At 33.3% G+C, this 17,188-nt stretch overlaps 3 protein-coding genes across 3 annotated transcripts; 2 read left to right on the top strand and 1 right to left on the bottom strand.

Moving 5' to 3' along the window:
* The first annotated feature begins 1,554 nt into the window (after positions 1 to 1,554).
* LOC130821401 (uncharacterized) lies at positions 1,555 to 6,495 on the top strand. Its single transcript, XM_057687152.1, has 5 exons — positions 1,555 to 1,914; positions 3,865 to 3,923; positions 4,075 to 4,250; positions 5,282 to 5,390; positions 5,821 to 6,495. Exons 1-5 carry the CDS (start codon positions 1,665 to 1,667, stop codon positions 6,124 to 6,126), a joined length of 900 nt encoding a protein of 299 aa, XP_057543135.1. The 5' UTR covers positions 1,555 to 1,664; the 3' UTR covers positions 6,127 to 6,495.
* Positions 6,496 to 7,130: 635 nt separating this feature from the next.
* LOC130821399 (probable 6-phosphogluconolactonase 1) lies at positions 7,131 to 11,263 on the top strand. The gene is made up of 4 exons (XM_057687149.1): positions 7,131 to 7,259; positions 8,376 to 8,577; positions 8,967 to 9,102; positions 10,580 to 11,263. The coding sequence occupies exons 2-4, from the start codon at positions 8,405 to 8,407 to the stop codon at positions 11,093 to 11,095; spliced, it is 825 nt and encodes a 274-aa protein (XP_057543132.1). The 5' UTR covers positions 7,131 to 7,259; positions 8,376 to 8,404; the 3' UTR covers positions 11,096 to 11,263.
* A 402-nt stretch (positions 11,264 to 11,665) lies between these two features.
* LOC130821400 (cytochrome b5) lies at positions 11,666 to 15,418 on the bottom strand. The gene is made up of 3 exons (XM_057687151.1): positions 15,125 to 15,418; positions 12,779 to 12,845; positions 11,666 to 12,408 (listed from the first exon to the last, which is right to left on the bottom strand). The coding sequence occupies exons 1-3, from the start codon at positions 15,209 to 15,211 to the stop codon at positions 12,167 to 12,169; spliced, it is 396 nt and encodes a 131-aa protein (XP_057543134.1). The 5' UTR covers positions 15,212 to 15,418; the 3' UTR covers positions 11,666 to 12,166.
* Between the last annotated feature and the right edge of the window lie 1,770 nt (positions 15,419 to 17,188).

The following is a 17,188-nucleotide window of genomic DNA, read 5'->3' as shown; positions in this document are numbered from 1 at the left end:
ATTATCTATTTATCAGCTAAAGATGAACAATTAGTTTAATTTTTCCATTCTAAATGCATCTAATTTGAAAAGAAATTGAAGTATATAACATTCTTTATACAAATGTTCAATCCTTAAGGAGATACGGGAGCCAAAAAACACAACTTGGATCAATTTTACGCTTCGCAACTTTCAATATAGCATTAATGACTCAATTTTTGAAGAATAGGGAAAAATATACATGTTTGCTTAAATTTCTGATCAATCAAGGAATTGATCTATATTTTATCTTTCAATTTCCCTAATGATGCCTATTGAATTGTTCCCCTTTCTGAAAGAACGATTACAAATTTTGGCATATTGGAATAAGGGTTACAAAAATGGTTTTGACTGTTGATAATCTTGCCATCATCAAGACTCAAAAACGATTAATGTCGCTGTATCCCTCAATTTAAGCTTGACATAACAGTTGAGTTAGAAATGAATACATTTAACAACTCAAAGCAACGATTCAAAGAGAAAGCAAAACACACCTTTGCTATTCTTCAATGGCCTTATGGCGTCGTTCATAATCGTATGCTAAAGAAGGTATTGGTGATGCCAATAGAGTAAAGTTTGGTGTGAATTTAAGATTATACGGAAGTTAAATCCTTTCGAAAATGGTTATACTCCCCTCATACCTCTTTATATCCCTTTAATATTCATGTTTATATGCGATTATGCACCTTATATAATTGTCATTCTTTACAAATTAATTGTGTTTTTAATTTTATAATATAACTATACACTATATGGTGTAGATAAAGCTAAAAGAGTTTATGTCCAATAATCCATCATGCCATTAATTTATAAACTAATATATTTAAAAATCATAAGGAAAAAATAACTAGAATAATACAACATTTTTATGATTTTTCTACAATAATCTCACCTATTGATTAACCATGAATGATCCCAATTTTAGAGGCATTTGTCTAAAGTAAACTTGGATAAACTTAATTTAAAATTAGAGAAAAATTTAGAAAATTTACTTAAAAAATTCTAAATAATAAAAAAATCACAACTTTTTCTAAACATGTTTTTAACATTTTTTTCGACATATTATTTTAATTTATTTTTTTTTAAATAAAACTTGTTATAGCAAGTATCCGATTACAGAGTTTACTCTTGGAAAATACCCCTCAAAGTTGGGATTATTCATAGTTAATCAATATGTGAAATTGTTGTAAGAAAATCATGAATATATTAGATTATTCTAGGTAATTTTTCCTATTTATAAATCAAATTTTATATTACATATATCTAAAAATTATATTAATTATTATAAAATAGGATATTACGAAAATAAAACATATGGTATAAGACACGTCAAGTGAATATGGTATAAAATTTATATTAATTATTGTACTTGTACTCAGCGGTGTTTATTCGGATCATTGGATTTATTTTGAGCAATATGCTAAAGTTCAGTTTAAAGTCGAATCTTGATTCTATGTCGGGTCAAATGATTCTATGTCGGGTCAAACCAAATTCAATTATAAAGCCGAATAAATATTAGATTATCAAGTTATTTTTGAACCACCGTGGTTGTGCCCCACCCAACAAAAGTGAATAGTGAATACGGTACGGAGATCTTCATCGGCACCGCTTTGGTGTGTGAGTCGTTGGTCGGTCTGAACTCTGAAATGAAATCGCAAACAATTAGGAACCTTCAAACTCTCCTGAGGAGATCTTCATCTTTACTGCCTTCCTCATCTTCTTCTCCTAAACCTTTGTTCCATTACAAACCTGTTAATCTCATAAACCTTTTCCTTAAACCCTCCATCCTTCCTCACAAATTACCCTTTCTGTCCCCCCAACTAAATTTCTCGCCCTTTTATGCTCAATCTCTTTGTTGTTTTAGCACTTCTAAATATTCTGAGGACTCTGATGAATGTAAGCAATTATTCTTCACTTATGCTTTTTTTTTAATGGTTATGGTGTTTGTTGCTTTTGTATGTTTATGGCTCTTCTGGGTTTAGTTAATTTTGTTGATTTTTTGAGTACCCATTAGCTTTTTTTGATTATTATCTAGGAGTATTTCTTTTGTTATAATTGTTTGAGCAAATGCTCAAAGTCAAGGTTATGAAGAACAAGGATAAGAGAAATTGATAGAAACAAGAAGAAACACAAGATTTGGGAGGTAGGAAATGCTAGATACAATATTTCTCAGACTATAAAACCTACCTAAACGATTGAAGACTTAATTATTGATGTTTCCTTTAATGTTATTGATTACAAACTTTAATCCAACACTATGATTTCAATGATAATCAATCCTCTAACAAAACCCTAAACCCTAGTTTGATTTTGGCTCTAAAACATTCATAGAAGCCTTTTAATGTGGGTAGGTACAAGACATTAGGGTATATATTGTTGGGGTAGAAGGGTTTTAAGAGCATGTGTGCTTGAATAAGCCAAAAGGTGCGGTCGACAGAGCACACAAAACAGAAGCTCGAAGAAGCTGTTAAGCAATAGGCCAATGGGGCTCTTGCTGCAGCAGTACATCAGCTCTCGATGCTGCAAACAAAGCCTACGACTCCAAGCTTCACCATGCCCGTTCTCCCACTCTATACACAACTCAAAGTACACCATCTACCATCCTTGAGGCTTGACTATGAGTTACCATTACAACACTAAGTACAGTCCAATCAAAGATTGAGTTCTTTATAGTCCATTATAAATTGACTTTCTTTTTACATTAGTTGCTAGTTATCTGTTGTATTGGATTTCGTTGTGTAGTTTTTTTTATATTTGTTTAAAATTCATGCATGTGCCTCCATCTTTGACAATTTTGAGTTCGAGTTGTTGAGTCCTGACTCCAGTGCCATGTTGTGTTGTGAGTCTGTGCTGCATGTTGGGATTTTGCACGATCAAACTAATTCCTTCATGATTAGGGTTTTTGATTCCTTATTCTCATTGATATTTCTGATATATGTGAGCTTTATTGAGGTTACATGGGTGGAGCCTTTTTTTGATGATGACTTTTAATCTTAAGTTTATTGGGGTGTTAATCGGGTGATTGAATGAGATTTTATAGTCGTTGGAAATGTGTAATATATTAGAGATCTAGTGCAACAATATAGAACGTAAGAAGGAAAATAGTAGACTAATGCAGAAAGTCAGTAATAAAGAATAAAGAAAGGGAAATTATGCAAGAAAGCCAAGAAAGATAGAGAGCATATATTGAGCAACTGCAAGACTCCAAAAGAAGAACTCTAATGCATATCATTCGTAAGCATGGCCATTCATTATTTCATCATATCTATATATAGCTACCAAGTCTAACAACTTGATGGTAAATCTGTTACAAGATTCCCTTTAATGACCTCCTAACAAACTACTTCCACACAATCAATTCATAACAAGCCATTAGTTCTCTTGCTGAGCTGGTATGTTGAGTCATTACATTACCGGCTGCCCAAAGATCCACCTTGTCCTCAAGGTGGGTAATGATCAACTTCAATGTAAATAAGTGGTGGCACAATTTGCACCGACTTTGTACCCTTCGCATTAGCATCAATAAATGAAGAATGTGGCACAAGAAAGCTTGCTAGATTTTAAGATTTGAAGTGGTCCACACCACTTTAGCTGTTGATCACCTTTCACAATTTCTGTCATTCTTGAATTACCCCTTACTCTTACTCGTGCATTATTACAGAAGCTAATAATGGGTTTGAAAGCGGAGAGTATATTGGGTTTGACGAAAAGAAATTCTGAACTGAGGTGGTTGTTCATGATGTATTCAAATGTTTAGATGGTTTTGTTTCTAGAAATTCTTAAATGTGTCTCGATTTCCATCAACATTTTATGATTTAGTTCTTATAGATGCCCAATCTCTTGCAGACGAGATAGAGAATGACCCAACTTTTGAATGGGAGGAAGAGGATGACGGTGAACCTGAGGTACTCAACTTTAATTTGGATTTTGAGGTTACCTAAAATTTTTTGTCTTTTTAAATTTTGTTTTTCTGATTAGTTAAAAGAGCATATGGAATATTTTCGTGCCATTTTAATAGACCTGAATTCCTAATGTTGGTATATTATGATTATTTAGATTGGCGACGGAGGGGCAGGAGGCGGAATTGTGCTTCAAAATGTTGCTTGGGGTGAAAAAGTATTATCTATAGCACGTGAAGTTTTACTACAATTTGGCGATGAAATAAAGTTATATGCTTTCAAGACCACTCCTCGAGGCTATATTTATGTCAGACTTGATCAACTCTCCCATGAGTATGTTTTTTCTCTCTGTAGACTGCAGTATGACTTTTTGTCCAAGCCTCTTGTAACTATGTCTTCGCTAATGTAAAATTTATTTTGTTTGTGCAATTGGTTCCATTTTTTCATTAAATTAAGAAGTACTCTAATGCTAGCTGAAATAGCAGCTTGAGTATGATTTTAGCATATTCGTAGGATCGCATGAAGGATGTTTGTTGGCTGTCCTTGAAACTTCAGATTTTTACCTCGACAGTTCATGCAGATTTTCCTTTCAAAACCTTTTATGGTTCGCAACTGAAAGGAAGCTTGTTGACATGTGTACATATGTTTTGTGAGTTGCGACCTATGAGTCTTATACTCCTTGGCATGATTGACCCGACCGGGGCCTTGAGCCTTACTCGTCAGCCTGTTTTCCCTAATTTTCTCCTCATTTATCTACTTGGTTAAATCTCTTCACATTTGCAGAGTGTCCTTCATGAACCTCACATTTATGTCCAGTTATTTTCCGGGCTATTGTGGCACAAGTTTTATAGATAGCACACTACTCTGAAAACGTTATAACTACGAGATAAATGACATAAGTTGCACACAATATGTACCAAGTAGGGTATAAATGCAATTTAAATAGCTGACATATAATCGGTGGATCACTCATATTCTCTTTATGTTGAGCTCTTTCTGTTTATGTTGAGCTCTTTCTGTTTGGGGTAAAATTGACCATATTCCTCTAGTCCTCTCTGTGAAGGGAGTACGGGTATGGATTGCCCGTCACCTTTCTTCACCCTGACCCTGCTTTTGAATGGGAATATTGGGTATGATGATGATGCAGTAATGAAAGTCAAAATAAGTTCATGAGTGTATAATCTCTAGATACTCAATGACATAAATTCTAGCTTCTTGATTGTTGATACATAGTTCGGGAACCAATATACAATCATGTTTATATGCATCTTTGTCAAACACTATACAATGTCGTTGCTACATCATCTTTGTCAAATTGGATTATTTACTTTTGCCACTTGCTAAATTCTTATGTCATTTATTAGGCATGGCTGCCCAAGCTTGGAGTTACTCGAAAGCTATAGTCGAGAATACAAGAAAGTTTTGGATGAACAAGGATCAAAGGGAGAAATTCCGGATGATCTTGGTCTTGAGGTGATCACTCCTGTCCAATAGATTAGAGAACACTCCTCTGCTTACCCTAATAATCAATCCCCCTTCTCCCCACGGCATGCACGTGTGGAAGTCCAAAGAAAATTTCGACTTGAATTTTTTTCCTTAATTACTTGCGCTGATAAATTTGTCATCGGGCTTGTACACAACAAGACCCGCATAGGAGGAGAGTTAATTGCACACAGACCCGATGAGGTTCAATCCTAAAGTCAACTGGTGATAGGAGTAGGCCATCAAGCTTATATATTTAGTCAGCCTCTCTCTAATTTTTCGATAAGGGATTACATGTGGGTTATTTTTCCAACATAAACTTGCGTTATTTGCTTCATTAAAACCTTTTCCAAAAATAGACCTTCACATTTATACTCGAAAAAACTTGCTGTTTAATACAAGTTCTATCTAACGATCGCAGGTATCATCTCCGGGTGCAAATCGTATAGTAAGCGTACCAGATGACCTGCAGAGATTCAAAGACTTCCCTATGCAAGTAACGTATGTTGAATCAGATACTGAAGCCAAATTCGAAACGAAATGTGGGATTTTCTTGCTGGATTCATTGGATGCAGAATCAGAACACTGTGACTGGAAACTGGCTGACGTTAAAGCAAATAGGGATCCCGCTAGCAAAGGAAGGCCAATGAGTCGTAAAAGAAAAGATTGGAGATTGAGGCTTTCGTTTTCAATGCTGAAGAAAGCAAGACTATACATCGAACACTAACCGGTAAAGCTTATAAATAGGTGTTATATTCGCCTTTTGGCAATATTTTCTCACCCCGGTATTGTATCGTTGATGCACTTTTCGTAAACGGTGTAGATGAAACAAGTGTTACTGCTAATGATATCTGTTATTCTCCTATAAAAGCAGCATAGTTATGTAAACTTTCCTTTGTCTTTTCACCCTTTTTTGATCATCAAGTCATTTGCTGCATTTAGTGGCGGTTGTGGATGCCCTCCGATGCTTGCATGTGACTTTGTAGGCTAAAAAACGCGATAATTTTTGATATATTTTTATGATAATTTTGTATATTAAGTTTTGTATTGGAATTTTATATATTTTGCCACTGCATTGAGTATTACTCCGATTTAAGATTGCTGATTTGAGTATTATTTTATGATAATTTTGCTTCAAATTGTTAAATGGATGGGTTTAGGATTGGCCAATTGCTTCAAAATATTACGAGACACCCGTAAATGGAGAAAATTTAAAAATAAAATGAGCTTTAAAAAAAAACCTTTTGGAAATTTTAATTCTCAAAATAAACGTTTTTGAGTTCGAGGTTAAGGTAAGAGTTTATTTGCTATAACTAACAACAAATAAAAAAAATAAAATGTCATAATTTTTAAAAGAAAACAAAAAACTAATCTTGGTTACACCCAATTATTTTTTTGTCTCTTTAAAATAATAACATTGTCTTTCTTTATTTATTGTTAGTAACATGGAATAAAATTCTAATACATTTTTTTCTCTTGTTCGTATCAATGAATAAACCTTAACCTTAGACTCGACTATAAAAATATTTATTTTGTAAATAAAAATTCTCCTCATCTCGTTAGAAGTTTTTGTATAATGCCAAAGAATCCTAAACCCATCCATTTAACATTTTTTTTTGTAATGCGAAACCATCTTTCATTTGTTTACACTTTATTCAGCACCTTTTTTTTTTTTTTTTTTAAAAATTTTGTATTTGGTCAATTTAAAGTGTCTACAAACATTTTGTGTAATAATAATGGCAAGAACATCGCATGAGTCAAGAAGCAAAGTGTTGTGATTTGTGAACAAAGACAGAAGCCGCCATTTCTTCCTTTTTTTCTAGCAATCGTTTAAGTTTAATCTACTTTCTTCTTTAAAGGGTAATTTCTCTGTTTCTCCCTCTTTATTGTAAGAAAATCATCATCCTCTATCTTTGTTCAGATAATTAATGAAATGGATCTTCAAAATGTGTTTCAGTTAATAGATTTCTTGAACATTTGTAGTTCATATGATGATTAATTGGATTATGGGTTGTTAAAATGAAATGATTTCTACTTGGACAACTGACTATACTTACTATTTTTGGAAATGAGTTCTTTTTTTCTTCATCATCATTCTAGGATCATTGTATTTCCTTTTGTGATTTAATTTATCTTCAGAATAATTTTCATATATGTTGTATCAAGTTTTGGGATCTTCTTTTAGATTGTTGTTTTCTGGTTTTCATCAGGTAAATTGCTAATAATAAAATAAATTCACCTATGAGTATTATTTGTTTTTAAATAAATCTATCTATAAGATATATATTTGTTATAAATAAATCGATTTATTGAGGTTGTTTTCAGCAATTATATCGAACAAGTGGATTCATTTAAAAACAATAGTTGGGTTTTTTTTTTCAGTGGATCGATCGATCAAGGTCGGTTTATTTTTTTACAAATTTTTCTTTGTATTATTCACAAGTCACAACTAATTGTTATTTTGTAATTTGTCATTGTTTGAGTATATTCAATTTCCTTATGTTTCCTCTTCTTATTTGTATGTTGATATTTTCACAAAAGGTAACTCCTATTGTTCACAGCCTTTCGATCCGATCTTAGCATTCGCCCTCCTCTATAAATATTATTGTTATGAGTATCTATATGTCAAGGAACGAAAATCATCTCAACCTTCACATGCGAACCCCATCAATTTCGCATGTAGAGTAATCAATTAGAGTATGAATGCTATTCTTTTCGAACATATTATTTAATTTTTGATTGACTATAAGCTCTGATGCCATATCAAGAAACCAACTCAACCAAAAGTTCAAGCTAAAAGTTGTATACAAAACCCCAATATATGTTATATACGCTTACACTATGAATTGTATATAAATATATAACTTATTTTACGATAGTATCTATTCTATCATATTATATATATATATATATATATATATATATATATATATATATATATATTACGACTAAAATGTAAGAATTTTATTCAAACAGAAGTCGTTGATCGAAATTCAAAGGCAAAGATGGCGTTCCCTCGAATTCAAACGAATAGAGGGGAGTTAAGGATTCATGGAAGTTTAGATTCTCTTAACAATGACTTGGCGGATTATATATGTGAATTATCACAAGCAGCAGTAAATGAGCGGGGTGTCTTCAACATTGTTTTTTCCCGTGGTTGTTACCTTAGCATATTGGGGTACGGATACGTTCCTCTTTTACATTGTTGATTGATACGTTTTGTTTTATAATTTGCATCTTAACTTAAATTCATTTTGTTAAGAATAATTTGCTAATTACAGCCTTAAGTTTAGCATTTTTGCGAATTACAGTCTCAATGTTTATTTTTTGCGAATTATAGCCACCAAAGTATTAAAGCTTACAGATTCAGGCCTAAACATAGAATTCCAACCATTTTGGTGGTCGGAATTTTAAGTTAAGTGGTCAGAGTTTCTGTGTTTTGGCCTAAATATATAAACTTTGATACTTTGGTGATTGTAATTCGCAAAAAATAAACATTGAGATTGTAATTCGCAAAAGTGGTAAACTTTAAAGCTGTAATTCGCTAATTATTCTTTTGTTAAATAGAAAACTTACACAAAGCCCTTACGACCAACTGATTGATTGGAAAAAATGGCATGTTTTTTGGACTGATGAGCAATTGGTATCTAGTCCAATTCCTGAAAGCAATTTTTTTCATGTAATGAAAGATTTGTATCGCAAGGTATGTATCTCGACATTGTGTTTTCCTTGTTAGCATTAACTGATATTTGCTGAGTCAATCAGATTCAACCTCTTTGTTATCACTTAACATTAACAAGGGTAAGGTTGCATAAATTCGATCCCAAACCCGACTTACGTGGGAGCCATTTCATGACATTAGGGTGGGTTATATCATGGCCGTCGATTTGTATGGGCAAAGGGGTCTATTACCCAGGGTCTTAAATTTTTTAGGGCCAAAAGATAAATTTTCATATACAAGATTGATATTAGCTTGAACTAAATTTAGGGTTATTTGGCTAGTACTATGAGTTATTAGGGTTTTTTTAAAAAAAAATAGTTAAAATATCAATATACAAAATAGAAAGAGTATTATATTATTTATTTGGTTAAATTTTTAGGGACCCTTTTTATTTTTCGCTTTGAAAATAAAATTAAACGAGACGTTTCAGGGTTATAATGTTGGGGTGTTAATTGGAATGATTTATCCTGCTTTGAAGCACCTTTACAATGTTTTTAAATACATCTTGTTGGTTTTTAATATCTTACAAAATTCTTTTTGGTTGTTTTATTTTTCTTTGATTTGTAGTCATTCCATCTTGATCATGCCCCTCTTTGAAATTGTTTTTTGGAGTTATTCTTGTGAATTACGTCAACTTTCTTTAATATGTATGCTTGAACTCTTAAGCAAGCTAAATTTTTTTTGTATTTTGATTTTCACTAAAAAGTGTTATTTACCCGATGGTTGGGCACAATTTTAAGTGTTTTTTCTGATTTTGTGTTTCCTTTCTCTATAGTTTCTCTCCATATTTTCTCTGCAAGTTATTTGAGTGAAAGAATCACTTAAGTTTTATTTTTTTTAATTGTTTTTATTTTTATTTTTTTAATTATTTTTACTTATTTATTTTATCTATATGCATTTTTTTTATCTTTCTTGTGCATAAACTTCTCTTGATCTTTCTCGAGTTGGGATACTCTTTTGGCCGCGCTCTCCTTTATGAGTATGAGTTGCCGCCATTTTTTCCTCCCCAGATCCTGTCCTTAGTTTTCTATGAGCGGGATACACTGGGTAGGATGATGATGATGATGATGATGATTAATCACTTAAGTTTCTTAAATTGCTCAATACAATCTCTTGTTCTGCACACTGTCTAGATATATTGTGCTTATATTTAGATGCAAACCGTTACATTACAAAAGTGTATTCCAAATTTAAACCTAAGCACCAAGTAGGCAGAATAACGCTTTTAGGAAACTAGATAGTACCTTTGTTTGTTATCATGTTTCCTAAAAGAGTATTGTCAAAACAATCTTCATTTTAGTGATAGTGTAATTGCAAGTTCATTTTAGTAACTTTATTTTATTAGAATTTTGTCGTAAGTTGTTCAAGACTTGTAATCTTCTTTTCGGTGCTTATACTGCAGTTTCGAACTAGAATTCATTCTTTTAGTATAAAAATATATGGCTCCCTAAAATTTCAGGTGGACTTGGAAAATGCACACCCTTTTTGTACTTCCTTCTCTGCAAAAGAGATTGTAAGCAAGAATGAATCATGGATCCTTGAGCTTGTAGTTAGCGGACTGGTAAAGATGTGTTCGAACAATGACTACCCCAAGTTCGATCTCATCCTTCTCGAAATGGGATCTGACGGACGTGTAGCTTCTCTGTTCCCTAATCACTCCGCGTTGGGTGTGAAAGATTGGATTGCCTACTTCAATGACTATCCCGAGCCTCCACTAAAGAGGATAATCTTTACGTTGCCTGTTATCAACTCGGCATCTAATGTGGTCGTGGTCGCAACAGGGAGTGATAGAACCGAGGCTGTACGCCACGCCATCAAGGAACCTAATGTGGGACCCAACGCCTCGCCTGCAAGGATGATACAACCCACACAAGGAAAATTGGTGTGGTTTTTTGATAAACAAGCTGCGTCTAACCTTGAGGAGGGTGTTCTAGATTCCAGATTAATAATCGAAGGCTATGAAATTGTTTTCTGATTGTGAATACTCATTACTCATAGTCTTAGTATAGGGTCGTTGTGTTCTTTTGTCAATATTGGTAGTACATTTTGCAATTGACAAATGACTAGTTTCACTTTTTTGCATGAATTTGTTGCATGAATTTGTTGATTGTTTTTCTTGTGAAAATTGTCCGAGAAATTTCACACGATAACACTGAGTTTTTGGTTTTTTCATGTGGTGAACAAACGATTTTTTACCCGCGCGGTGGTCTAAGCTTTTAAATTTATCGTAAAGAGTTTTTTTTCATAAACAAATGTAGCCATCACCCTTATTGCACACATTATTCAAAATTATGTACGAAATGAGTATTTAATTTAACAAAAATCTTAACATTTAGTCCACCATATGAAAAAGTTCAAAGCTTATGGGAAGTACAAAATGTTAAGGAATTTTGCCATTGGGGAATCACTTATGGGATTGGTCTCATAAAACCTTTTAAGGATGGAGGGAGGTTTCTACAGGTTGATAGAACGGTTACTCAGATTCATCAGATCATCGCAGATGGGGATGATATAATCGACATTAAAGCACAATCAACACGACCAATGGCAACTCGGAAATCCAACTTCAATGCAAAATGTCGAGAACGTAACATACAATGATGTTTGTAAGAAAGTGGCTCCAGAATCGAGCTCCAGGGTTCTAGATGCAGAATTATCATGCATTCCTGCTTGGCTGTGTCTCACTGTCCCTTACTAATTAGACATTCAAGAAAGAAGTTTTTGGGTGAGATCGGCAATCGTCCTGTACCAACTGATAGGGATCCTGCTACGGTTGCTTCTGTCACTGCTGGAGTTTTCGGTAGTGTGGAAATTGTAAGAGTCAATAACGTAAGAGATAACCTTGATGCTAAAAAAAATAATGTCTAGCATTCGCCAATGACCCTGCTACCACAAGTGTAGCAGGATTTACAAGAATGAAAAGATACTGAAAGACAACTTGAAAATTCTGTCAAAACTGATAAGCTCGTTCTCCTCATTCAATGGTTGTGAAACTCATATTGAGTAGACGCTTCTCTACATGCGAGTTGGTTCTTCTACATGTTCCTCACTTCCTGCGTAAGTAAATGAAGCTAAGTACAACGGAGATTCCAACGACAGCAACAGGAACGGCCCAGTACTGTCGAGTTAAGTCCTTAATCTTTTGGATGGTGTTCGCTCTTTCTTCTTGCTTAGTTTCTGGTATAGTAGCAGCAGATGGGTCTATCTCCCCAACAAAATAATTCTTCAACATGTCCCTTGCATCTTGGCTATGTCCGACATCTTCAAATTCTTCTTTCGCGTCTTTACCTTCATTGTCGCAACAAACATGAAACTATTTCAGTAGATTTGGAATTGCAAGTACTTTCATATATATTTTTCAATGAAAAAGGTTTTGCAACTCTTTTTGGAGCTATAAAGCTGCAGAAAAAGAAGTGTTCATTCGGGTCATCTGATTGATTTCGAGTCGGTTCAAAATCGAGTTGTGTCCACATTGGTTTTTACATAGTTGTAAATCCATTATTAAGTCGGGTCAAATATGGCTCGGTTACAAGGTCGGGTGAATATCGGGTCATTGAGTCTGTTTTGAACACTCCTAGCGGAAATTTTTACTAATTGTGCAGATTTCATTGCAATGACTAAAACTAGGCCCATATATAAACAAAGATAATTGGCATACCAGTTGCAGTGAGAAGTACATCGTCTCCACCAGGGTGTTCATCCAAGTAAGATGTCACATCATAAACCTGAAAACGAAAACCATTTACGGAGTTCCATAATCCAAGTACTTAATTGTAACTAATTGTGATTTCCAAATATAATGAAATAAATGGTGAAAAGCAGAACCCGATTAGGGAAATCAGAAATCAAGTCCTGAAAATCTGCTGGCATACAATATGCAAACAATGCACATCAGAATATTCGAAATATCATTCAACAAAGTAAGATTACTAAGCATTAACACAAACAAGCCACAACGTAATGGAAGAATGAGCATTTTAAGAGCATTTTGTCAGCTCAAATGAAGTTGACATGAGCTCACAAGTCACAAATGATTTTTTTTTCTTTTTTTTTTATATGGCTTACAATCAATATTAGTAACACTATGTTTGGATATAAAATTTGGACGGAAAGAAAAGAAGAGAAGGGGAAGGGAACGGAAGGGGGGAGAATCATAAGAAAATTTTTTCTTGTTTGTTTATGAGGAAAAGGAAGGGAGAGGAAGAGAAAAACTATTTTCCATTCAAATCTTTACACTTATGGAGATTTTGTCATAAACAAAATTAAGAGAAGTAATCTCTTCAAATCTCTTCCTTCAAAATTTCTCCCATCTAAATTTGTTATCCAAACAAAAGAAATTGTATCCCTTCAAATATATGCCTTTTCTTTCCTTTCAATTCCTTCTATGCAAACAAAGTGTAAATGTTTATACTTCGGCTTACTATGTCCTTGAAGAATATTTGAATTGACATAAATCTTGGGTTTGCAATGTGAATTGATTAATCCACAAAGGGCAGTTTCAAGTTTATACATCATTTAATATATATAAAAACATATTTTGGCTATATACAAACTCTATCATCCTAAAAGAGGAAGAATTAGATTCATACAAAAATCTAATACTAAATAGACACATGAGAATCCTGAGTTAGCCTACTAGATAGGGGTTTGATTGCCCTACATACAAAATTAATTAATTCTCTCTTCCTCTTGCATATTTCATAGCCTACTCTTGAATGCAAAGAAAGACACAAGGATGAAAACGAACATAACATGAAACAATTCTTTTTTCAAATAGATCAAAGTTATCCATCTTTAGGGTTCATTTGGTATGGATATTGTAAATGTAATGGGATGGAAACCCTTGAGAAAAGGAAAGGGTGATGATAGGAGTTATTATTAACACTTGTTTAGCATAAAAATAGAAAGGTAAATACTTTGTTTTTCGATCATTTTTCATAATACACTCTTTGGCATCAATCAAATCAAAATTACAAATTCAATGCTTTAGTTCATCTTGCTTTCTCCAACGATCATTTCTCTACCACCTTCGGCATCAAGGACACCATTCTAAGCTCTAAACTTAAGGCTAAATCGATTTCAACAAACCATCGCTTCCACCAAACCGCCACCATTGCGCGTTACTTCAACCATCATCGCACAATTAGGTTAGAATTTGTGTCACTAAGATTTCCCTTTTACAAAACCAACAATTCTCTAGGTTTTCATCATTTCTCTCACCTCGTCAGAATAAAGTTTCAGTAGTAGATCATTGTGGATGTGTTTATTACAGTAGTTACGAGAAGAGTGAGATCCTAGTGGTTTAATGGCGGCATTTTCTGAATAACGCGTCATTGGAGATAGGGATTACATGAAAATTCTAGTAATTAAAGTGATAATGAGAATTAGAGAGTAATTCCCGGTATTTAGAGCAGCCCAGATCGTACAAGATGACGTTTATACTAAATTCACAAAGCAACATCAGCTCACCATATCTCACATAAAGCATTCATATACACATAGGCACTACACTCTACAGAGACAGATCAAAGAAGTAAAACAATCCATAAAGTGCCTGCTCGACTGGTCGATACTATGGGCGGCAATAGAGATTCTTAAACACACACACAAGCAGGAAAATAGGCATAGCAACTAGCATTCTAGCAGAAACAGGTTAAGCTCACAACTCAGTAACAATCCCTAAAAACATCCATTGATGTTTAATAGCAGTGCAATCCATTGATATTCAAACTCGGAGTACATAACAGGAAATGATGATAACAAAATCAAATTTAAGAGAAAAGTGAAGTACAAATCTAGTATGCAGCAAGTAAACAAAATTTTTTAAAACCTTCCTACAAGTATCCACTCAATACCAAAAATCCAATTTCTACAAATAAAATGAGGGAAAACAAGAAAACAATGAGGAACCCATAAATCATGTCCTTTGAATTCAGCACAAATATCAAGATAACATCAAATTCATAGAACAAAATCGAAAACCCTAAAAAGATGTGAAAGATACCTTGCCATCGATGACAACCCAGCAGTCATCCTTGGAATTGTGCTCGGAAGCTTCTTGCATACTGACAAGTTTCGTCAAAGTTGGCATATTTTCAAGGTTTTTCGAGATTTTGAGGAGGGGCTTAGAAATTAGCTTGAGAGGATGAATTGATTAGGTTTGATCTACACTCAACTCAAATCAATCCAGGGTCTGCGTCGATTCAAGTGCGATAGATATTTTCCCCCTTTTTGAGAAGAACGTCGTTACTAATTCAAAGAGTTGGCTTGAGCCCAATTTGGTTGTTGAGACTTGAGACGAAATGAATCCTACTTTAGCTGATCAATGTTTTCAAAGATTAATGTCTACTTATCATATTTTTAAAGTCTATTTATATTATTTTTAATGTCTACTTTTAATATTTTAAATGTCCACTTAAATCATTTTTAATGTCTATTTACATCATTTAAAAAAATATGTAATTGGTCGGTTCAATTAAAAATGGTCTCTCAAAGATTTAAATGTCCACTTAAATCATTTTTAATGTCTATTTACATCATTTAAAAAAATATGTAATTGGTCGGTTCAATTAAAAATGGTCTCTCAAAGAGACCGTCCCTCACAAGAATTTCACTAAACTTATGTTAGAATTAGATAATTGGAATTAGACTTGTAAAATTTTGACCTAACTTAAATCTTGATTTAGACCTGTGACATGAAAATACCGACAAAATTAGGTTGAATCCGAATGTATCTAAATCAGACCATTTTGACCCATTTTTTTTATTTTCATCAACTACATCATCATTTTTAGTTGAGACCCTTTAAATTAGTCCAAATTCTCTGTAATGGGTCAACATATATTTAGCATAGCTTTAAAATAAGTAGATTATAATGAGGATGTTTGATAAATGGTTTTTGGGTTAGTTTTCAGCTGTTTTTGACTTTTAGCTTTTTGATTGGTCAAAAATAGAGGTGTTTAATGGGCCGGTTTGGGTCAAATTTTAAATGGATGGGCGGGTCAAGTCAAAAATAGAGCTCGTTTAAACCTGACTCACGTTGACCGATTTTTTAAAAGTTCATATAATATATTTTTTTTTTACTTTAAGGCCCTTTGGGTCGACCCAACCATGTATATAATAATATCATATAAAAATATTAAAAAAAAGCGTTAAAATTTTTTTCGCAACCAATTCTTATAATTATTTGGCCAGTTAATGGCCTGACCTATTATTGACCCGATCCGCTTATTACCCATTAAAATGTGACCTGATCCTTGACCCATTGTGTCAAGCCGCCCCATTAAACACTTCTAGTCAAAAAGCTCAAAAACTTGTTCGGTAAACTACTTTTTCAAATGAAAAGGCTAACTTAGTGGTCGACTTTTGGTTTGTTGGTCCAATATTTCTCTAATAAGTGACCAATATTCAATATGTAATTTTATTAAACATCTCTATTAAGAGCTAGCTTATCCAGATAGTTTAAATGCCAACGAAAATAAACAACACCAGCAATTCGTAAAACGAGCCAACTAAAACAACTAATAGCGAATTAAACCAACAGTCAACCTCATATCAGTATCTTCTAGGCTTTGAAGTATCTTCTATTCATATCAGTAGAACTGCCAAAAGAATAGAACTAAGAAGTATTATAATTGTTCACTGATATATTCCTAATGATGATCATATAAACCTTGATCAAAGTTGTATCATCATTTCACAAGTTTAAGAAAGTAACCTTTTAAACTTATAACCTCTTTTTTGTTCAAATCCAAATATTTTTATTTCTAATTAATCGGAAACTATCGATAATGGAGTTTCTAACTTTCTATTTTAAAATCAATTGTTCACAGAAGTAGACCATCAAAGTAAGATATTAGTAAACCTCTTTTTAATTTTTCGATGTTGAATTACATATGAGTTATTTTACAACAGCATAAGTATACACTTGTTGCAATTTCATGAGGTAGGAGGATTAGATAAAAGAATTTTGAAAATCCTAAATTAAAGTAGTATCATTTTTTCACAATTTCAACCATTGAATCTCACTATGGCAATTTAGCAAGAGTAACTAAAAAGTACTCTCTCC

The sequence above is a fragment of the Amaranthus tricolor genome, chromosome 8 (genome assembly GCF_026212465.1).
Source record: "Amaranthus tricolor cultivar Red isolate AtriRed21 chromosome 8, ASM2621246v1, whole genome shotgun sequence".
Lineage (NCBI taxonomy): Eukaryota > Viridiplantae > Streptophyta > Magnoliopsida > Caryophyllales > Amaranthaceae > Amaranthus > Amaranthus tricolor.
The sequence above is the reverse complement of the archived record's forward strand: the minus strand, read 5'-3'. Positions and strand labels throughout refer to the sequence as shown.

Bases quoted from the DNA above. Each gene is read 5' to 3' on its own strand.
- LOC130821401 (XM_057687152.1), top strand. From the start codon at position 1,665: ATGAAATCGCAAACAATTAGGAACCTTCAAACTCTCCTGAGGAGATCT. The intron at 4,251-5,281 runs GTATGTTTTTTC...GTCATTTATTAG, and splicing joins CTTGATCAACTCTCCCATGA to GCATGGCTGCCCAAGCTTGG. The intron at 5,391-5,820 runs GTGATCACTCCT...TAACGATCGCAG, and splicing joins CGGATGATCTTGGTCTTGAG to GTATCATCTCCGGGTGCAAA.
- LOC130821399 (XM_057687149.1), top strand. From the start codon at position 8,405: ATGGCGTTCCCTCGAATTCAAACGAATAGAGGGGAGTTAAGGATTCAT. The intron at 8,578-8,966 runs GTACGGATACGT...TTTGTTAAATAG, and splicing joins TGTTACCTTAGCATATTGGG to AAAACTTACACAAAGCCCTT. The intron at 9,103-10,579 runs GTATGTATCTCG...CTAAAATTTCAG, and splicing joins TGAAAGATTTGTATCGCAAG to GTGGACTTGGAAAATGCACA.
- LOC130821400 (XM_057687151.1), bottom strand. From the start codon at position 15,211: ATGCCAACTTTGACGAAACTTGTCAGTATGCAAGAAGCTTCCGAGCAC. The intron at 12,846-15,124 runs GTATCTTTCACA...TTTCGTTTTCAG, and splicing joins GGGTTGTCATCGATGGCAAG to GTTTATGATGTGACATCTTA. The intron at 12,409-12,778 runs GTATGCCAATTA...GCGACAATGAAG, and splicing joins TGTACTTCTCACTGCAACTG to GTAAAGACGCGAAAGAAGAA.